This window comes from Thunnus maccoyii, chromosome 3 (assembly GCF_910596095.1).
Source record: "Thunnus maccoyii chromosome 3, fThuMac1.1, whole genome shotgun sequence".
NCBI lineage: Eukaryota > Metazoa > Chordata > Actinopteri > Scombriformes > Scombridae > Thunnus > Thunnus maccoyii.
The window spans coordinates 13,046,579-13,070,555 of record NC_056535.1 but is presented as its reverse complement, the minus strand read 5'-3'; the positions used below and the strand labels follow the sequence as shown (position 1 = coordinate 13,070,555).

Here is a 23,977-nt window from a genome sequence, read left to right as displayed (position 1 = left end):
AAAAAGAAAAAAGAGAGAGATAAACATCAGATGAAACATATGTGGAATAATGTGGGCCACATTTTTGAGCAAGTGGCCCACCCATTTCAAAGATCATTGCTGGTCTCTATCTACTCAGCTTCCATCATCTATTGAGTTTGATTACAACTCATTTTTAAATAGCAGTATGTTTGGGTGTATTAACATTAGTCATATTCTCCAATTTTCTCATTTCAACTTTTATATTTGAATGAAATAGACAAAGGAACATCACCAGTAGGCTAAAATGTATCCTAAACAGCACATTTATACATTTTAGTTAAGAAGTTTTTGCAGCTGTTATCTATAACAGCTGTAGTATACTACAGTATTCTGTATTATATGATAGGCTATGATATGATATTACCCATATTATATATGTTTGTTTGAAATGTTGCATTGTTAATATTGTGAGTGCCCGTGACGTTTTAGAAAATAAACTTAAGAAACAATCCACCTTTCATCCTCCCATGATTCATTTTCTCTCTCAAGAGTTGTTACAGCAGCTTGTGACTAGTCGGCGCTCTCCTCTCCTCTTTCAGTCTCTACAGTGCAGCTACGCCTCTCTCCTGTCTCGGCAGCAGCGGCGGTAGTGTGTAGTAGTAATCTGCCTGCCGCGCTCTGAGCTCGCATTTTGTGTCACGGTGCCACCGGGAGAGGGGCGACAGACTGCTGCGCGTCAGGGGACACCAGTCACCATCCGCACGGTTCAAGCGACATCCCGCCGCGGGCAATGACATTGGCAGACTGAAGTGGGAATACACGACAAAACGCAAAAATGACGGTGGACTTTGAAGAATGTATCAAAGATTCCCCCCGATTCAGGTAAGACTGCTCCTCGTAGGCTCATCACTGGGGTGCGCAAAAATGGCACACCTTCTTTTACGCATGATTTTTTTTTTTTTTACACGGGGGCTGAACGCTTCTGCTTATGCAGAATTTGTCGCGGCATCAACAGGGTAAATGATACAAGATGTGGCGTTTAATGTCTGGATTCGCTCATGTGTTCAACAACAGGATGTCGTTTTTCTTTCCTTTTTCGTCCTTTTTTTGGCAATTTGCTCAGATATTCAGTCATATTTCTTGGAATTTTACATTTGTCATCCTTTGGTTGGTTATTAAAACATTTATTTGCTTTGTGATGCTTTTACTGGCAGGGATGCGTGTGTTAGTGTTTCCTGTGTGATTGTCTGATTTCTGGATGTGGGTTGTAACGTTAGCTCAGTACATATTAAAGCAGGGACACTTATTGCAACGCACAGTGAGGAGTCAGACCCATTTTCTTTGATTTCCAGGCCTGATATCATGCTTTAATCAACCCCTTGACATGCAGAAATTGGCACTCCTTTATGTGGAGTAAGTGGGATCCTCCTGTATTTGTGAGAGTATTGCAGCATGGCACACAGGTTGGGTGCAGTCTATTCATTTGCTGTCAGAAGAGGCCTTGCAGTCACCCAGTGAGTCTCTGTGGTCGCTAACTGGAGAATAGATGGCCTTGCAGCAGTAGCAGTGTCCTGGCTGGCAAATAGGCAGCAGGGAGAGGAGTCCACTCTCTCCCTGCAGGGACGGAGCTCCTTTCCCGGGCATATATCCAGCTGTTCGACCTCTTGCCTGCCTGCTGGAGGGTTGTAACCACACTCAGCCCACGTGCCAGTCTGGCTACACTCCTGTGCAGGGTGATGGGAAACAAGCAGGGAAGATTCTAACAGCATCTAGGCCAGGGATCCCCTGTTAATGATGTCAGGGTGTTGAGCTGCATATGTGGTAGTGCCTTTTATTTAGTGTTTTACTGAGAAGGAGCAGAATGTGATTCAAATGTGTATTCTGATTATAGACAAAGACACTGAATGCACTTGGTAGTTAGATTTTTTTTTAGATCATACTGTATTTCTGTCTTCTCTTGTGTTTCTCTATGTCAGCGTCTATCTGTTGCCTGTTCGCTCTCTGTTCTCCATGTCTGTCGTTTTGTTGCTTCCCTCTCTCTCTTCCTATCTCTCTCTGTCACACACACAGAGTATCCTGTTTGTTGAATGCTGTGTGTATGTCTACAGACTAACAGATAGTCAGCGATTTGTGAGTGAGCAAGCAGACAGTGGAGTAAAAGAAAGAGACTGAGAGAGACAAGCATCCAATTTGCTGTTTAAATCCCACCTCAGTGATGGATGGCCCAAGACAGAAGGTCACAGGAAGAGACAGACAAGCAGCTCACATTCAGACACTTCCCGTTTTCCCTCCTGGTTCACTTTCCCATGGTCTTATGAAGACTGTTATTTGGAAAATTCCACCACTAACAAAGGAAGCTGATGTTTCCTTGAATCAGGTTAACAAGCAGCAGGGAAAATGTAATGTTTGCTTAATACCATGAATATGATGATGAAACATGGTGATAATGATGATGATGATTCTTGAATAGCTGTGATGCGTTAATCATAACATTATCCACGTTTCTGAACAAATATTGGTGTAATTTAGACCATCACTGTTTATCATCATATTTTTAGCTAGTCTGCATATTTAGGTTTCTCAAAACAGGATATGATGTTTATATGCACAAACACAAAACCTAGACACTCCAAAACCTGGTTTTTAGACAGCTTTGACCCTGAAGATAAAGGTGTTGAACATCAACAAATGAACATTAATAAAATTGGTGGCAGGTCTGTTCTCAGTTTTGTGTGATCAGTGTTTCCAGATCTGTTCATTACGTTGGTGTCAGTGGCCTCTTGTCTTTCTTTCTCCTCCATGTTGTGTCATTTTGGAGAAACTGGGGGAGAGATCCATTCCTGTCTGTCTTCCCACACATGGTGCTAAAACAGCTCACACACACCCTCTCACTGCAGGTCTTAACTTGCGCCAGTCCCTTTATGTGTGTTCACATGATTGGGTGTGCATGAAAGAGTATTTTAGGTATGCCCGAGTATCTATAACACACATCTTTTTGTTCATTCTCTTCTGCCTGAATGTATAGTAAACTCTTTTTTTTCTCTGACCTGCCTTTTATTCAGCAGTCACCTGCTGCTTTCATTCAGTTTATAACAATTGCTGAGGTGAAGCATGTGCACCTGCCCATAGTTGTTGGTGCTTAAAGGTTGTAATCTGATTCCCTTGAGGCACATTGCTTCCCAATGCTTGCCATCATTGGTCAGCTTCTGGCTTGTTTCACACAGAGGGTTAGCGGAGTTTCTCTTGCTTGTGGTTTCATTTTGATAGCAGTGGGACAAGTGGCAGTTGAGATCAGTATCATAAACTAAAAACAACTGGCATTGTATGTGATATCAGTGCTGGGAATTACACATTACAAGTGACACATTTCCATACTTTCCCCACTTACAACAACATGTATCACATTACAGTTAATTATTGTGAATCACAGTTACTGAACTATTGGGTGTGTTTATCTCAATGTAAGTGTTTCATGTTGCTTTTAAATTTACATTTAGTCCTCTCATTGACTACCTCGTTTGGATGTAAGTATCAATATGTGTATATGTGGGTGTGAGCTGTTGCCTAGCAACAGCTGCTGTACTGTAAGTGAGACAAGACAAATTGAATGGATGGAAAGAGACTGTTATTATTTTAAACTTCACAAAAAGAGAAAACTAACATTGTGAGATTGAAGTTATGTCCAAAAATACCAATTTACTGCTTTAAGATCAACTAGCAATATGTTCTCTGAAAAAAAAGCTCTGAAAACATTGTTTTGTGTCCATGTGTGTACTTTCTGTTTTGATGCCGATTTTTTTGTAAAGTAACTGAAAAAAATGAGTTTTATCAGAGTATAAAGTAGGTAATGGTGGTTATGTAACACATCCTAGTACTGAATTGTCATACCAGAGACTCAGACTCATATCGAAACCATCACTTAGTGATAATATCAAGCTTACAGTAGGTGTGTCTCCGCTGCATTATACCTTTGTCATATGTAAACTGATGACAAAATCGAAAATACTGTAAACGGAACAGCAGATGTTGCCTGCAGTAATAGGTATCTCAGGTCAATGTGTGAACAGCCAAGGAGTTTACAGATCTGGAGAACCAGCCACACCAGTCTGCCTCTGTCTCTGTCTGTTTTCTCTGTCTCTCTATCCCACCTACAATCGCTGCATCGAGCTATTCAGACAGGTTGAGTGAGTGAGTCAACAAGATTAAGAAAGTGACAGGAGGAGACAGACAGACAGACGCAGAGGATAGTTGGTATTGTGAAATGGTGTGACACAATTTGTCTATTTTACAAACCAAAGCACAACAGATTTGTGATAGATTTATGATATCACTTCCATAAAAATTTCATCCAATAATACTGAATTGTGAATCATTTTCCACAGGACTGGAAAGGACCGGGTTGCATTTGTCACCCTCATATTCACAGCTGAAAGTTGCCAAACCTGCCTGTTAGATTACCTGATATTCAGATAATTTCTTCAGGTGTCAGGTAGCTGTTTGTCACACCGCACAGCCAAGAAAACGTTAACTAGAATCACTTTTGACTTCAAAAATAACAAACACATTTAGGTAGCTGTTTAACTGTTCTCTGTCAAGATGTTATCATTATTATTATCAGATGATCAGTTCTTTCAATGTTTTCTCTGTCATGTCTGATATCTAACTTCTTCAGTTTAGCTCCAGTCAGGTGTACGCCTCCTCTGTGGTTGCTATGGTTACTTGCAGGAAAAACCGAACGGAGGTCACAACCTGTCAGTGTGTTTTTTAATAGAGGCGGACATTCTGTGGGAAATGTAAACATGGATAAACTTAATTGGCTTATTATTTTTCCTGCCCGTTCTCTGTACCTTTGCTTAAATATACAATACAGACAGGTACTGCACTGTATATTTAAGCATAATATATGATGTAATTGCTTTTGCCTACATACTACTATGAAATAATGCTTATTGAAAATCCAGAGAAAGACAGTCTACACTGTAATATATAAATAAATAAATACATGAGGTTCATGAATGTCTTAATGTTTACAGAGCTTTAGTGAGCAGGATTTGGTAAAAAGATTTGAAAGCTCTGCGCATTTTTTAAAGAGAGGCTTTCGGCCCTTTTTTTTTGGTTTCCTACATTATTTTAATAGCATGCTTCCATTTATTGGTAGATTAAAGTGCCTGTGGATGCTCTGGATATCTGTCCGGTGCCCTGGTTTCTCTTAACAGTCTGTATTTTTATTCCTTACCTGCGTCATCACTCCTAATCCTCCTTTTACACACACCATCACTTTGCTTGTCTGAGATAATGAATTCCTATTGGTCAGCGAACTGTGAAATATGTAAATACGCACCGCTCTGCCATCTCTCGTCGGAGGAGGGAGAGTAGCGCCGCTGCTGTTGCCAAGGGTGACCAGTTGCTTCGGTGGGCATGGCAAGGATGTAGGGAGAGGCTCGTATCCGTCCCTTTCAACACACACACACACACACACACACACACACACACACACACACACACACAGCTGGTAGCCGTGTGTGCCAGGAGCCAGGTGTGTGTGTGCCAGCGGACAGAGTGCAGTTGTATTATTTGGAGAGTAAATGGAGCAGAACATGGTGACGTTGAAACAGTGCAGATGATTTAACAGTAGAAAAGAAAATGTGTTCAAGTGCTGAATAAGATCACCTGTTGCCAAAGGGGGCTGACATTGATACACTGCGTGTTTGCTAATGTGATGATGCCTGGAAAGGGTCCCATGAAGGCTGAAGCCATAGATGTATGAAGTGCCGGCTTTCAACTATACATCCAAGTGTCCTTTCTTACTCGTCTTTGACTTATTTCTGAGAAAATCTCTTTCAGAGCCACTTTGACCTTCTGAACTTCACCAGAAATAGATCCTCTCTACAACATCAAGCCCTTGGCAGTTGTCCGGCGAAACATTTAGAAAGATTCCAGACCACTCACATTAAGTTGCTAATGTCAAGACACTCATTCCTGTCCACTCTCCCTGATGCATCCATGTACACAGACGAGAAGATGTGTGCTCCGACAGAAAGAAAACGACTCTGCTGGCCTGCAATAGAATCCCTATCCTCTTACCCCCCCATATATGGAGATTCTTCATCCACATTAAAGCTTTAACAAAACAACTTTAACAAAATTGCACTTGCTTGAGAATTCTGTTTTTTCTTTAAAACGCTCAGTCCCAGAACTTCCATCAGTGTTTATTGGCAAAACACCATAAAACAGCAAGCAAATCTCTGGCATTTGCCCTTAATCTTGAGGGATTTTCCCCCTGGAACAATAGGTTTTCCTTTGAAGGTATAGCAGGGTCAAACAATTTATTTAAGCTCAATTTAGTGCCACACAGGGGAAGATGTATTTATATGTAGGTTTAATATCTCTATCTTCAATAAAAGCCTTTTATTAAATCTGGGCAATGCAAATAATGTGAACTGCAAAATACCCCTCACTTCACATTATTCTTGTTATGAAATGCACACAGATTTAAATGGATTTAGGTGACAGTGTGATCTAGAGCAGATGTCCCCAACTTTGGATCAAAGCAGAAACAAAGTGCATATACTGTATCTGCTCCACAAAATAATGTTGTTGTTTTTTTTTTTTAACTTTAATATTTGCCTTTTTCTCTTACTGAATCTTTTGATCTCTTCACGCTTAAAGAAATTATTCAGATAAATTTTTTAAAAATCAGGTTTTGGTTGAACGGGTCACAATCAAGTAGATACTGCTTCCTTTTAAGGGATCATGAGCCAAAAAGATTGGAGCTACTGATCTAGAGTGCAGTAAAAGAAGCTTTTTCCTAAAAGCTAAATGGACATCACTGAATATTTATACAATATAGGAAAAGCTCTCCTCATGTTTAATTCATTTGTTGTTGCACATACATGATTTCATAGTTTTAAATTAAATGAGTTACACTCTTTTCAACCCTCACTAATAGTTTCACACTCTCTCACTGAGTGATAGAAGCTCTGAAAGGTTGGACGTGGAGCAGATCCAGGATCATGGAGGCAGTGATGTGGGGGACAATTTTTGGTAAACTCCTTTTTGGTAAATGATGTTAGTGGTAGGATCAGTACTCCCTATCCTCCTCCTCCCCATGGAAGAAACCATTATTGACCTTTTAAACTCTCTTAACCTTAAAGTGTCACAAAAAGACAATGCAGAATATCGGTGCTGGTAAAAATATCCGATATCCCCCATCAGTTCACATAAATGTTTTAGTTCCCACTGTGTATGTCAAGGTGGGTAGTGAAGCGCTCCAACTGTGAACTGAAGGAAACACGTCTTTCATGTCACAGGCATGAAAATTTGTTGTTACTTCAAAGAGTTGTGGCAGTGGAGGTGTGGTGTTACTGGGCAGGAGGAGAGGAGGTTTGATCCTACTGGAACTCCAGCATCTGTGTTATCCATCCCTGTAATTTTCAGGTTTGTGGTATGCTTATTCTCCTCAACAAAAAAAAAGTCAATGTTCAAAGACAGTGGAACAAGTGAACAAAGACGGCTGCCTCAACCTTGTTGTTTTAGCGTTACATATGCATTGAATTGAAGCCCCTAGATGACGGAATGCTGTCAAACTAAGTGAGAACACTGCTTCAGTAAATTAGAGCCATGTGGCATCATATCTGACGCCCTAAAGAGGTGAATTCAAATGACAGAGGTGGAAAAAGAGGCTGAACTCAATAGCTGTTTGTAGACGTTTATTTGATCCAAAAATCTAGAGGCGAATGATTGAGTTTTTGACAGCCCCAGAGCTTGCAAGCTTCATATTTGCTAACACAGAACGGTGTGCACAGATGACGGTTGCTTCCCCGCTCACAAGAACTAGAACTTTGCCTGCTTGCCTCTTGTGTGAGATTGGGTTTTTACAAATAAATAGAATGTGATGGCTTTATCCAGGGTGATCATTCATACAGAAGCCAAATTCAAATGACAAAAGAATAATAAAAAAAACCCCACACGTAGACTTGAGAGGAAATCTTGAAACTCTGCCTGAATCTTAAGTAGCACATTAGAGCAGGCGTGTCACTGCGGTCCACCTGTCAGTGATGATTGATTGAATTAGGTCCACAGCACATCAGGAAGGATTAACAGGGATTTCTGCCTTATCAGAACCCCTGCACCCAATACCAATTTTCAACAACTGTGCTTTTAATAAATCAAGCCTATTTTTTTCATGAGTGCTGGTATTGATCCTTGTTTTTGGAGGCTGGAGACGGTAAATTAGAAAAGATATTGTGGGGTGGATGTTGGATGTGATCTTTCTGCATGGATATTGAATGATTATATTTTCTGCTTTCTGGCACTGAATTTGAATCTGAAGTCTTACAATCAGAATTACTTTACCAGCTCTGCCATTGAAAATAAAATTGTTTGAATCATAAAACAGCACAGCCTGTCTTTGTTTCACGCTTTAGAAAACATAAGTTTCCCTCAGTTTTGTTGCACCTCTGATCAACATGATAAAACAAGCAGTGCTCTCATGAACCTGACTGCTTTTACATCACTATATGCTGTAGCGATGTTCAGTGAAAATCATGTTTATGCTGCCAGTTATTTTGAGCATTTAGATTTTCTAACCAAATTTTTAACAACGGGTGATGATTATTATGAGTACAGCAATTAGGCCTGTATATGTTTTTTTTTTACTGTTTAATTGTCCTTATTTGATTTTCTTTTTTATCTGCACGCACACATGCATATATCTGTGTGCCTGCTGGCTAGTGTGTAGGTTAATCATATTCTTATATTCCTGTTTCTGCCTGCTTGTCAGGCATGCAGTAGTTTGACATGTTCATGAGAGAGCATCAGTCCAGCACGTGGACACTTCCACTGAATCCACAGCGCAGCAGATTTCCTGCCGCTCTGCTGCACGTGTTGCCGGGGGACTTAGTGTTGGACCCATATATGAAATAGGATTATCAGTAACCACACTCTCTGATTAAATCAACTGGATAGCCTACACACCCTATTAAAGCTCACACACTATAACACTCTTACCCGGAGAACCTCAATACAATTTCCCTTCCTGCAGTGTGCAGGATAACGTAGAATTGCTGAAACTGGTTTGACACAGTTTATGTCTGATTGCGGTTCAAAGGACTTGCACTTGTGAGACATCGATCTGTTGGACAGAGGATTTTTTTGCTTGTTGGAAATATTAATATTTTGCCAGTTCATGTACTCTCCAGGGTTTTATCCATTATATCAATCTGACTTAACCTATCTAGCCTGGGTTATTTTAAGACCTGTCATTATGGTACAAGTTGATATCATCATATGGTGCTTGAACCTCAGTGCAGTTTAGACATTACTCTGATTTTTCAGAGATTAAAAACAAGGGCAGCAGGGGTGTTTTGTCATGGATTGTATATGTACAACTGTGCATGCAAGGTTTCAATGCAAACATTTGACTGTTTGCTAAATCTGGCCCGGCTGTCAACCTTCCATTCGAGCACAGCACAAATGCAGTTTACAGTGATGGTGGCACATTTACCACTTAAAATCATTTTTGAAACAATATGTCTTCGATTTCACAAAGAACAAAATAAAGCAGGTTTCCCATTTCTAGCCCACAACTGTGGATTTTGGATCAAAAATTATGACTTGCTGGAAGATTTCAACAACCATAGCTTATGAAATCTGCCAACTAATTAACAACCCCCCTGAGATGGTTGAAAGCTTTGTCTCCGTCTGACCCATTTTAAATCATGAACCATGCAAAAGGGTCTTAAATAAGCACATGATACCTACATACATGATATAATGCTAAAAGACTGTCCAAAGTTAACATCCTAAAGAAGCAGTAATGGTCCTGTATTGTGAGGTAGAGCTAGTTAACCACGGTATTATAGACAGTATTATAAATGAAAATGTAGTCATTATTTAAACTTCCCCAAACCAAATAAAGAGCAGGATTGTTACCCTTAACTCTGATATAGTAGTCTTCTGGCTCCCACAAAGTGGATCATTTGGTCCTGAATGGGGCTTTTCTAATGTAACTTGAAATCCCAGAATATAATAAGTAGTAGTAGCTACAGGAGCAGTATGCTCCTTGGCGTTGGACGCCAGGATACTCCTGTAGGTTCATATAGCTAGTAAGCTAGTTAGCCAGGCATGCTAACATTCACACTTTATGCCAGAGCAGAAATACACTCTGTTAAATCCATTCATTATACTCTTGCTAGGTAGTGGAAAGGCTTGAAGACAGATACCGCCCTCCAGTTTGAGTTTTCCAATTATGGAGCAATGAATGATAGATGAGTAGGTGGACTAAATGGTAATAGGCAATTAATTAAAAACTCTAATTAATGTAATGACTTCAATAAAGTCACGACCATTAGATGCAGCACTCGGAAAAGGAAGCTTCAAAATACATAATGCATCATTCAATCTAGCTCAAATTAGGGATATCAGACAATGTGAAAAGGGTGCTATTATTTTAAATGACTTCATATGAAACACTGGAAAACAACTTAACTGCAAGGTCGGTTGTGGTTTGTGGCAGATGTTGAGATGCATCGAGGCTCAGAACAAATTTGATTCCTGTCTTGATTTGTAAGAGTGAAAAATGTGGCACAAACTGAACATTCTCACAACTCTCCTGCTGTCCCACGGTTCATTTTAAATAACCTCTTACTGCAATCCTTCTTCCCCACTGAGTTTAGGATTTGGTGGAGAGTTTGTTAAAATCTTGCCAAGTCCTGTTGAAACTCGAATCAAAACTATTAAGTAAATTGCCTGCATCTCGTTCCCTGGGCTGCTTTCTTCATCTTGGCATTGTACAGTATTTTCTCAGCGAGAAAAGTTTGTCTATCCTTGGGTGTCCTCTGCAGTTTAAACACAAGTTTTGTATTCATTGAGTGGCAGATTTTAAGGCTTATCTGGTTTCAAAACTCTGGGGTCTGGTTTGGTGTTGTTGTGGCTGTTGTATCTCTTGTCGTAATGACTGACTGACAAACAAGCAGACTGACTTTTGGTTTAAGCGCTACTGCTTAAAACTGAAAAAAAAGTGGAAGCAATGTCTGAAATGGGAGCCCCAAAACTTGCTGTGGAGATTTCACTCCCCAGGAAGTCGTTAAATCACAGGGGGAAACGAGCGGGACCAGCCGGGAATATGTGGAATGTATCTGTGGTGGTCAGACTTCAGTGCTGACTGCCACATATTTAGGCATCCATAAACCCTCTAAAGACATTAGTACGTGTATGTACACATGCATAATGCTGTTAAAATGTAGCAGCATGTGTGTGTTTGCACATACAGTACACATTAAAAACTGTTCAGCATATGGTGCCATAGTGTGACATTCAACCAATTACACGGTCATTTTCTACAGGGTCAAAGGGTCAATCAGCCGATGGTTTCTCACACTGCTGAACAGTGTCTCCAAAATACTTGATGCATAAAAAAAAACCCAGCCTCAAAACAGTGAGGTTTCTGTCCGAAGAAACAGGACTTTCAACGTCATGATGGCATTTTGTTTGTTTTGTATTTTTCATACACAATTTGCAGTTCTTTATACAGCAAGAGGAGCTGAAGGATCAGTGAATCATTTCTCATCCTGGAAGTATTTGTTGGTCAGGGTAAACCATTTAAAAACTAAGCCATACCATGTAATATCAAACTGAATTTAGACAAGCAGCGGGTTTTGCAGTCCTCATTGTTTACATCCTGCTCCAGTGACTCACGTTAAAACTCAGAAATGTGTTGGGACAAGCCACTTCCACGAGGTTGTTTGTCCATCACACATACACACACAACAATACTCTTCTGTTGTGTATAATTCAAGATCATTGTCGGTCAAAGAAATCCCTGCCTCTGACGTTGGTATGACTAACCAACTGTAAAAAGAAACATCTAGCCACAAGTGGAGTTCAAAGACAATGTGCGATTTATCTGGTGCCCTGCTCGCCTTCAAAAAACAACCCAACTGGTTTGACCAAGTAGCAGAAAAAAGACAAAGAGATAAAGAGTGAAAGGTCGTTTGTCAGTTCTGTCATCCTTCTCTTTCACTGCGGAAGTCGCACACATTTGTCTTCCTTTCTTTTTCTTTTGACATTTATCCTACAGGTATTCTGTCCTGTTCTCACCCCGTTTACCTCCTCCTCTCACTTCTCTCCTTCCGCCCATTAATGGTAATGCGGATGTGGGATGGATATGAATCAATGTCAAGGCTGCGGCAGCAAGGGCGATTGAGTTTCATCAGATTACCTGAGTGTCTGTCTGTCTGTTTTTCAAACTGGATGTGGTAAGGAGGATGCAGGAAGAGAAAGCCGCGTGACTGGAGGCATGATAGATGGATGACAGGATAGGGGAGATGATTCATGGTCATTTGTAGAAGAGTGGGAGCATAGAGACAGATGGAGGAATGGATGCAGAGGAGGTGTTATGAAGGACAGAAGAAAAATTCTCTCCATCGTTTACTGTAGTGACCGGTGTTGTCCTGGTAACCTGCCTGATATTTCTTACATTAATACATTATTTGCCACTTGAGTTACATTGCAAGCTGGAAATGCAATCAAGCACCTAAGAATGAATGAAAGCAAAAATTGTACAAGACAGCGAGAGGACAGAGCTGGAGTCCAGTAAGGGAAGAAGATAACTGTGTCGTTGAATGGCGGGTGCTGCTCAGACACTGTAGTGACAAATGAAGTAGTCATGTGGTTCACTCTGGCTCATAGGGGTCTCATGCAAACTAAGAGGAGAGCAGCGTATATTTGTGTGTGTGTGTGTGTGTATGTGTTGACTCTCACTCTCTCACATCTGGGATCCAGTTGAGCAGCTGGTTCAGATTTGGCCCACCTTTCTCTGGCTTTGTTTTAGTTCTGCTCCCTTAGTCTTGAGTGCTGTAGTTTTCCCTTTACATCTTTATTATTATTTTCAGCTTCATACATTGTTTTTCTCTTGTGCCCTTTTCAGCGTTCCTTCTCTGTCTTTCTCTTCCTCCACCCACGTTCCTGTCGCCCCGGGCAGTATGTGACACTGCGTGGAGGAAGCTAAGAAGGATTGCATCAGAATTTTGGACCACTGACTTTTAACTTCCGGTGTCTTTAGTAAAGACATCCATTAACCCGCTAGCTTAAGTTTTTTTTTTTTTTTTGATTTGTTTGATTTTCCTGGTTGTTCCTCTGTAATCTCGGCGAGTTGAGACATTAATCATTGATCGTTCCCTCGCAGGTTGTTGACACAGGCTCGCTGTGTGTTTGGCAGCCCACCAGCCCTGATCCTCACTGTATCCAAACACCCCTGCAGTGCTGAAACCACAAGTATGATTGACACGCCAATCTTCTATAGAGACACGAGAGGAGACAGGAACACTGATTGCTCTCTTAGAAACTGATGGATTCTCTTTCCACATTCCCCGTCCTTACATTATTCAGCCTGCATCTTTGCCTCAGATCTCTGTGGAATTCCTCGTAACCAAATGAAAACATTCCCATCTGCCGTGTCAGCAGTCCCGCACTTTCTTGGACCCATCATTCCCGCCCCCACAAAGTCACACACACACACACACACACACACATGCACTCTCTCACACGGGGAGCGCTTCCTTCCATTTGTTCGACGGATTGCCCATCGCATACAAGTGGAAAAATCAGAACAGCTGAGGCACATTCACCGGTCAATAATGGACAATATGTCTTGGAGCAGGAAGGAAGGATGATCATGCTCAATATACCATTGCTTTAGTATGTGGGTGTAAAGTCATGTCGGGAATTACAGTATGTTCGTGTGTGTGTGTGTGAGAGTGTGTGCATTTGTCACTGTAGAGCAGACAGATGTATCTAGCTGAACAGGGAGGTTCTGTAAGAGAGATTTTGGCCCGGAGAGATGGGAGATTAAGACTCAACGCTATATGAAACGAGCAGAACTAAATGTTTCATGGTCACTGCCACTTGCAGTTTACATTGGACAAAGGAGCAAGAAACCAAATCAGAGCGTGGGCAGTTAAGGCTGCATTTTCACTGCTGCTGAGCAATTTTTATTATTATTTTAATTGCATCAAATAGAAGAAGTAGCATAGTATGCATTTTTCACTTTTTGGTGTAACTTTAGTAACTTGGTGTTCTACTTGAGGATTTACATAAACTGTGCCAATTTCAATATTTTATATTTTATGGTCTGGCATGTCTCTACAAATCTAATTTTTAGAAATGCATAGTGCATCTTACCTTAAGGCCAGCGTTGCACCTTTTTCTTGTAATATGCAGTGGAGCGTCATAAAGGTTTCATTCATCACAGTTAAAAGAGTTTGACTGTTGCCGGTTAAAATGCTGACAACATGTCATCTGTCAGGGCAGCTGATACTACGATCAGCTGGGAGTGTAAACAAGAATAGAGAGCAAACAAGAATGACAGGTGCCATGACTCAGTATTAACATGAACTGTGTCTTATATAATGATAATGTTGGCTAACACTTTATTTTTTATGGGTCCCATAGTTTCATAACCATTTCCTAGGAAGGAACTCATAGGTAACTGTATTCAACAGACTATTCCTGTAAAGGATTACGTAATTTGGTACTGATTATCGGGAAAATAGAGAGACTTCTGCACAGCATTTAGTCTTTTGCTCTTGTTCAGATTACTCCTTTTGAGAAATCATGCCAACACCGTTTTATAAACTCAACCGTGACACACTGTAGGATGTGTAGGTGCACATACACATGTGCTCTTTGACTGTAACTTCATACATGTTCCAGACCCTGGCTCTCTGTCCTGCATGCTTTGTTTCTCTAGCTGTCTCAGTGTGCGGGGGTCTTGCGTAAGACCACCCGTTGTGTTAATGTAAACCTGTCTCTTCATTCTCTCTCAATCCCCGGACCTTCAGTCCACTTTCCATGCCCTCAGTCTCTCTTTTCTCCCACCATACCAATGCTGCATGTCCATGCATCCAATACTTTATACATGCACACACATCATATTACTACATGTTTTAACACATGCGAAAATCTGCTCATTGTTCTCAGCTGTAAAATAACCCTCAAGACTGTACTGGATCCTTCATCCAACATTCGGTGTTACAGGCTGTACTTTGCAGCGAATGAATCACCAAATCAGGCCAACAGAAATTTAAAGAGCTAATGGGGATCACTGCACGGACTTGTCCTAGTGTTCATTAGATGTATAAATGTTTATCCCAAACTGAATCTGTCTGGTCTGTGGGCTCTGTGTCCTGTGATTCCCAGATTGTCTTTGTGGCCTGTTCAGCAGATTCCAATTCCTTCCTTACATCACATCACACACGTAAAGATAAGGGACTGGTTGTGTATGTCTGATGTGTGTGTGTGTGTGTTTCGGGGGAGGAGGGGGGCTGGGTATGTGAGTAAGTGATTTATTGAATGGCCATTGAGTGAAAACATTTGGCTCTGTGTGACTTTTAAAATTGTGCTGAGCAGTCATTTTGTGACAAAATCAGTGGATCAATGCATCAGATAAAACTCTGGACAGTTTGACAGTTTTTCTGAACTAGTTTGACATTTCAGATTTGCTGAAATTTGACTTTTTGAGAAATGAAATTTGATTTCATTGCAGCCAAACAATAATTTACATTCATATGTATGGAGCAGCTGAAATTGGTCAAACTGCAGTTAAAGCATGATTAAAGGACAAATTCACAATTTTTCAAGTCTGTCTTAAAACAATATTCAGGTGTCCAATTTGACATTGAAACAGGTTTTGCTCACTTTTCATATTAGCTTCAGATAAACTTTTAAATACATCTTTGCACAGAAAGAGGGCTGTGGATTTTCACTTGCATTGAAAGTGCATCATGATGGGATCTATTTCTAGGTTAATTTGGACACCTGACTGTTGTTTAAAGACAGACTTGAAAAATTGTGAACCCATCCTTGAAGTTGATCACTTTCACCTCTGATATCAACTCACCATTGCCATTTATAAACTATCCTTCCATTTTCAAGTATAGCTGGAGTCTATCCCAGCATGCTTTGGGTGAGAAATGGGATAAGCCCTGGACTGATCACTAGTCTAGTCTGACACAAACAGACAAAACACACCTGCAAGACCTGCAGGTCTTTGCTCTGTGGGAGGAAACTGCTCATGCTGAGCCACCATGCTGCCATGAATAAACTAGAAAACAGTATAATAGTTACTTTTAATAAAGACAGAAAATATATATACAGTATATGTTAGCTGGAGTAGTAGTAGAGTAATTTTTTATTGTTGAAATCAACATCTACCTATCATGCTGTGGTAGTGTGTACAGATGGTCACAATCTACTGTATAATTAAAGTAGAATAAGAGGTTTACCTGCCACAGTAAAGACATTTTAAAAAGGTTTTTCTTATTACTTTCAAATGAAGTTATGACACTCACATACATTATGTTAAGTAACCAGGTTCCTTAAAAGAATAAACAAAAAAGCGTACTGTATATTGAGTACAGTATATCAGCATACCACAGCTAAACCCCCAAAACCAAAACCAGACGTCATGTTGCTCTCTGGCCAAGATCTGATCAAATTGCGTGAGTTAGATGTACATGATCAGTTGATTGCTTAATGCCAACCTTCCTGAGTTTTTGGCCTAGATGAACTGTTCTTAGCTGGATAAAAGTGTAAATCGGAGGTTGTTTCCTCTTTCGGCAGATCTGACTGTGGTGTCAGCAGGAGGTTTATTCCGCTGATGTTCAGTCGGTCAGTGCTGCCAAAGATAACAGGAGGGAAGCAGGCTGTTGTGCAAACCTCACTTTCCTCTAGCTCACAGCTGGTTCGAAGCTGCATCTCCTCTCTCACATGTAAACACAAAAAATGGGCACACATACACCTACGCACACACCTATAAATAGACATTAGAACACATATCTTTACGTCAGCTACTAGGTTAGTGTGGGAAGAGGAATATGTTTAAATATTAAGACCTTGTCACAAACTGCTTGTTGTCTGCTTACCAAGCCATGACCTATCTGTGTGTGACAAACATTAACATCTTGTTTGGATATAAAAACTGTCCCACCAATAACACAGCAGGACATTGAAGCATTGGAGAATTAGATTTTTACTGTCACAGATCGAGTACAAAATCCAGCTAAATCATAAAATCCACCTTAATCTCATTATTCATATCCGACGTGGTGCACTAATCACAATAACTGAACAGCATCAAGACAGTAGGGGTGGGCAATGCAGATTAAAATATCATTATCTTAACATTTGAAGTATTGGAAATCAAAGTGAAAGTTTGACTCATTTTCATCCAATTGAATCAATGCATCTTTGTGTTTTACTAGAAATCCCAATTAATTTAATTATGTTAACCAATATTTAAGCTTTCATGGTGTGACGGACACAAAAAATGTAACTGGTGGGTGTCTGAATGTGACTGTGCTTGAATCAAGCAGGAGTCCCATATGTCACATGTTGTCCTGCTGTCTCCCAGTATCTCCTTTTTCTTTCTTCTTTTAACTGTCAAATCAAGTAAAAAGGCATGAATGCAGATCTAAAACAATGACACATCTTTCATTTAGACATCAGTATAACCACAGTTGATACAGGAATTTTTTCATGAAAGAGTAGTGTTGAGAGATGGAAAAAACAATAAGTCATACCTTAAGTCCAACCTGTGTCAATGCACTATACTCTACATGTATGTTTGCGTTGGCTTAAGCATACATGCATATACATGCATGTGTGTGTGTGTTTCGGGGCTGAAACAAAAGGCAAGCCTTATCTGTGCCAGACATTCTTGAGTATAGAAGTCATGCTCTGCGCTGTGTTAATAGGAACAGTGGCTCCTTGTGCTTAGCAAAGCCGGAGGAATGCAGATTTAGCTTACCTGTAAACCTTGAGTTGTCCTTCTGTATTAGTCTGCTAATATCTGTATTATATTATTTTAAATCATGAGTGGACATTTTACGAACCAGACGGGAACAAGTGGCAAAGATTTTCTTTTGACAGCAGGTGTATAAAACTTCCTCTGTATTTAGTGACACAAGTGCTTTGCAGAGGTGGCTTGAATCCAAATTTTAGTACATTTTGATCACCACTAGTCAAGCCAGTAACGATTTTCAGCGAAGATTACCTCACGCTGCCGTCTTAACGCACTGTGTCCTGAAAAGCCTGTCTCAGAGGAAGCAAAGGGCTGAAATATCCTTAAGGATAACGTGCACTTTCATTCTGATTTTAGTTTCTTTTTCTGGCTCTCAGCTCCAGGCGTGTGGGGGTTGTGATATATAGCTGGCTTAGTCATTCAGCAACACAGCATCATAATATCTGCTGAGTTCTTCTAATGTAGAATCATCACTGTATGGTGAGTAACATATAGTTTGTTTAACAGTTTAAAACTCTTTTTTTTATAAGAAACTGATAATGGCAGCGAAAATCTCCCCCTGTGCCTCTGGGCAAACTGAGAACTGATTCTCCGATGTAAAGATACAATTCAAAAGACACAGTAACGTCAATTCATGGCTCAACAGAATCTCGTACTTGAGCCAAAGCCATACTGAACTGTATACTGATACTGTTCTTTTATAGATCATCGGCCTAACTGTACTGTTTGTTCTATGTGTACAATTCCAAACGGGGAGTACTACTGTATCCACTACATACAGTTTTTTGTGTCTAACTAAGACATGCTTATATACAGTATATCACAGACGAATACACAGATGTGTACACTAGACCTAAGATATAATACAAGTCGCTGCTGTCTGTCCCACTCTTTGTGCATTCTTCTGGTGGATTATGAGTTGTTTCCCCTCACCCTTTTGTAGCCAATGTCTGTCTGGATGCTGGTTTTGTATTCAATGTGATTCCATCCCAGTTCAACACTCTTCTGGCATCCCTCACCATCAGCTGGCTGTGGGTGGGATGGATGCTAAGAGGACAGAAGCAAAGGAGTCCTGGGAACAAGTGCTTATACACCACAGGGGGGGTCTTCTTCCTCCCCTGCTTTTCTCATACATGCGTCGGAGTGCGTGACGGCTGCTGCTCATTCCCCACTGGGCACTCACCGAAGGTTAAAGAGGTTAGAGTTTGGGATGAGCAAGCAGTTGCTCTCTTTTTTCGGCTGTCCTTTTTGGTTTCCTGCTGCTTTCCTTCCTTTGTTGCCCAAACAAATCACAAGTCTTCCTATGGTTTATCAGAGTTGTAGATGCAGCACAACTTCTGTGTCTGAGTTTCTGTTTGACTGTCTGTCTGTTTTCCAACTATTTCCTTAACCCCCTAATTGAGAGCATTGAGAGCAGTCATTTACAGCATGTGGGGAGCAAGTATGGGAGCGCACATTCCTCTGAGTGTGAGTGGAGCATGATCAAACGTGCCCTCGAGCCCTAAATGGTTCAACACCAGAACTCCCAGCTCCTCCCAGGCCACAGCTCCTCTCCACTGGGACAGAGGGCACAGAGGGCTGCGTTGGCCTAACTTGTGCTCTCTTTTGTCAAATTTAAAACTTGTATATCAGGTGGCTTATCTGGATGGCATGTAAGAGGTTTGAGGATTGGTCAAATCGCAATAAGCACCTGTAATCAACTTTCAGTCAATTTTGCAATATTTAAAAATGATCTGCCAACAATGAAGTTATGAATACTGGCATAAAAAAGACCAATTTATGGTTATACCATTGTAAGCAGAGCCATGATATCGCAGATCAGAGCTGTTGCTTCCTGCTGTGAAGATGCAGAAAACATGAGCACAACACCATGAGCAACATTAAGAGGGATATTTGTAATGGTAATCAGAATTGTTGACGCTGAAAACGCACTGGAATTTTTCTGCCCCTTTAATGCACAGTTGGGATAAACATTAGGATCAGCAGGAGGGAGGGAGCCAGCTGTGTGTGTTTGTGTGTGTGTGTGTGTGTGTGTGTGTGTGCATGCGTATACTGTCTGTTTATCTTGGAAATTTTTTTTGGAGTTTTGTGGCTCATGAGCAGATCATGGGTACATAATTTTATGACCGTCTATTTCTTTCTCTCACGCAGGTTTAAGACATTCTGGCGACAGAACAATTAGTGCCACTCGATGATGATGATGTAACTCACTTTGCATTTCTTGAAGTCAGCAGAGTGGCTTCCTGTGGAAAACAGTCACTGAGGGTTTTTTTTCCCATTTCACTTTCTGCCCTCCTCTCTTGGCAAGAAAGGAGAGAAAATGATGTATTTTCCAAGAAAGAGCAGTTCCACCTGGCTTGAGTTGCGGTTACAATACATTTGAGGGAAATTATTTCTGCCTGCTTCGCACTGTGAAGCGTCCAACACACTTCCTGTTGGCCTGTTGCTGGAATGTACTCTGGAATGATATAATGACGTTTCCACATCCCAGACTACTCTACCAGAAATATTTATAAGTGCATCGTGTTTATAGAAAGGGCTGTACAGAACGGCTACTTGATGCATCACATTTATAAGCTAATGTTCTGCTTTAGTGAGGCCAGCAGGCAGGTGGTCCGACAGCTGGTGGGAAGCAGAGAAACTGTATCTTCTCTCTTATAGTATGTTTGTGGCAAGGCTTTGTTGAATTATATAGCTACTGCACAGACAAATGTGCAAGCAGACAGTGACGCTGACCCTGGATTAACTGTGATCTCAGTGCCGCTGTTGTCTATTATCCTCTTCTGCTCATAAGATCCTGTAAACGTTTGTAATTCCATCAGATATCTCTGACAGATGCTGAGCCAATATAAAACAATAATCCCACAGTGTGAATACTCACATCTTAATGAATCCCAGTGCATTAATATTCTACTATAGTTCACTATTTACACCTGACATTTACCGTAGTTGAACATTTTCGCGGTGCACTTAAACAATTAGTTATAAATAATCTTAATCAACAAAAATTCTGATTTTATTTTATTTGATTCAATTCTGAATTGTTTAAGTCTCTTATTAAGTAAAAATGTGCTGGTTCCACCTTCTTAAATGGGAAGACTTGCTGATTTTTGTCTGTATCTTTATATCATTTTAAAGTAAATATCTTTGGGTCTTGGACTTTGAGGACATCATCTTGGGCTCTGGGAAATTGTAATTGGTATTTCTCACCATTTTCTGACATTTTAAAGACTGAACAAATAATCGATCAATCCAAAACATAGTTGACATATTAATTGATAATAAATGTTAGGTGCAGTTGATTTCTGTCCTAAAAGTTGATCTTGCTCAGAACTAAAAATTAAAAAAAAAAGAAAAGACAGAAAGTTTGATAAGATACAGGTGTTAATTGGATAGACAGTGTGAAATCAAATGTGATGAAGGAAATAACACAGCGTTTATTGCTTTAAAGGAATAGTTTGACATTTTGGGAAATTCGGTTATTCATGCCTATCAGGGTACGAAGGATATACAGCCAGCTGCTTAGCTTAGTTTAGCAGGGGGAACCAGCTAGCCTAGCTTTGCCCAAAGGTAACTCCTCTACCAAAACCAGTAAGGCTCACTAATTAACATGTTAAATCTCATTTTTTTAATCAATACACAAACTGAAGTGTAAAAGCAACACATTGTGGTTTTATGTAGCTTTATGCACCGGACTAAGGCTCAGTGACTTCCTGGAGTCTCCTCTGGTCTCTGAAGTTATAACTTGTTCATTTGTGAGCTTAAAAAGCGCTGATACGTGGATTATCTCAGCTAACTCTCATTAAGAAAGCGAATAAACGTATTTCCCAAAATGTTGAACTATTCCTTTAAGTATAATTTTAAATGTTAACCATGTGTGCTGCAGTTGTGATGAGTTTTGCTGATAAGCACAGGATCAGCACATTGCTCTGTCTCACTCAGCTCAGTTGTGTGTAATACTTTTAAACTGAGGCTTGGATACGACACACAGGATACAAGTAAGGGTTGTTCTTTTTGTCCGAATCATGTTTGGTCTCTTTGTCTCATCAGCCATCAGCACAGTCAAATGTTTTTTCAGGGAATGAGTGTGATGTTTGTTGTGTGCCGGAAGGGGGGTTCAAGGGGAAGCAGTGAAGGCATCTTTGTTAGCCGCACATAAGATACTAGTGTTCGGCTTAGCTTGTTATTGGTGTGAAAAGGCAGTCTGTTTGGGCAAGTGTGTGTTTTTATGTGTGAGGATCATTTACTGGAGGCTCTTTTAATTGAGTCCGCGCACATGTGTGTGGATTTACTGTGATGGTTTTGAAGTGCAGCTGAAGTGTTAAGATTTAATCAGGAAACTGCTTTGTTTTTTGTGATCAGTAAAATATTCACGTGCATACATGATCACAAATTATTTTTTTGTTCTCTTTCTGGTCTTCTTGTATAAAGACTCTCTCTCTCTCTCTCACACACACACACACACACAAACACACTCTGTCCTCAGCTCCGTGCCAGTAGCTAATAAAGGAGGGTTATAGACAGACAGCAGGCAGACAGACAGATTGTCAGATGGACAGAAGGAGGCGTGCACAAATGAAACAAAGAAGATTTCTGGGGGGAGAAGGCTGTCATGGAGAAAAATTTAAATTAGACAAAGCACATTATTATTTCAATATATGATAACCATTTGATGATGTGGAAGAACAATGTAAAAGCTGTAAATGTTTGTTTAAAGTGACTAAATTTAGTGTTAGTATAGGGACTGGCTGATTGTGGCTCAGGATGGAAGAACAAAGAAAGGAGGGATGGGCTGGAGTTACTTTCCCCACCCCAAAAAACCACCTGCATCTGCTCACTGTCGACAGACAAAGCAAAATGATCCATCCTAACATTTGATCTATTGTTTAATGTTAAAATCTGCAATTAACAAAAAAAAATATATACTATTTTTCTAATGGTGTTCATCTTTGCAGATTAATTGCTTTAAAGTGATGGTATGTAGAGAAATGGGAAAATAATGAATCACGTCATAAAATAAATATTTGAAACCAGTTTTATTTATAACAAGTACACTAATATAAACACTCCAGCAGACTTTTCACCTGTTTTAAGACAATATAAACAGAAAAAATGACTTGCTGTAATGATAATTTTGCAGTGAGCAGCAGGACTGACCACAGAGCCTTTGTAGCTTAAGGATCAGTACTGTCGCTACTGAAGGGCACTTTGTCTATGACAGCGTTCACTGCAGATCTATACCATAAGCCACACTGCAAGCACTGGCTCACCTCTGTAACACATTGGCTTGTCCGTGATGAAGATTGTATCAGCAGGTTGCTGTGTTGTGACTGATTTTCTCTCAGGAGAAGAGGAAGTGCTGTAAGAACACAATAACAGGGGGAAATGAGCATTTTTTGGTAAAAGGGGTGAGCTGAGAAGAGTGAGGGAGATGTACAAGGACAGACACATCAGACAAAGAGGAAATTGGTCAGTAAAATAGCGTGAGTAATGCTGATGCCTGTTGCCATGGTGATTGGGGTCAATGAATGGTTGCCATGGAGCTCCCTACTTGGAATTCTGGGAAGGGTATATTTTGATGAGTGTGTATGTCTGTGTGTGCAGTCTGTGCATAACTTGTGGGTGGATGATGATGAAAGTGTAGATTATGAATGAGAACGTACAGTTTGAGTCTGTGTGTGTGTGTGTGTGTGTGTGTGTGTGTGTGTGTGTGTGTGTGTGTGTGTGTGTGTGTGTGTGTGTGTGTGTGTGTGTGTGTGTGTGTACCATGTGTACCAACCATGGATTTTTACATTTCTCTCTCGTTATGAATTGAGCTTGAAGTTAATTGGTTATGTTTATGTTTTGGTTGGTTATGTTTGATGTATTTCATGATGCTATGTGCTAGAAGTGGGTGATATAGAACAAAAAATATATAAAATCATCTATCATGGTATATGTATTTTTTTATTGTTATATTAATATATATCATGATATAGTAAATTTTCCAGAAAATACATTGATTAACTGATAATGGTTAAAATGACCTGGCAGAAATGTCTGTTTTGTTTAATGCAGTCAATTAAACATTTTACAGATTAAGGTTTGATACTAAAACACATTGATACTAAAATCATATATACGAACATCCATGTTACCATAAAGTATTCCTGTTTATTGCGTACTGCAGCATATCCTACAATGTCTAAATACAACCAGAAATACTAAAAGAAGAGC

At 40.2% G+C, this 23,977-nt stretch overlaps 1 protein-coding gene across 7 annotated transcripts in view; it reads left to right on the top strand.

The window, feature by feature from the left end:
* Positions 1-492: 492 nt before the first annotated feature.
* Positions 493-23,977, top strand: part of LOC121894527 (arf-GAP with coiled-coil, ANK repeat and PH domain-containing protein 3-like) — a 62,373-nt gene continuing 38,888 nt past the window's right edge. For all 7 annotated transcript variants that reach the window (XM_042407181.1, XM_042407177.1, XM_042407180.1 and 4 more), the window contains exon 1: positions 493-843. In XM_042407181.1, the coding sequence (XP_042263115.1) occupies positions 797-843 (47 nt within the window). In that variant the 5' untranslated portion in view covers positions 493-796. The remainder of the gene's footprint in view (positions 844-23,977) is intronic.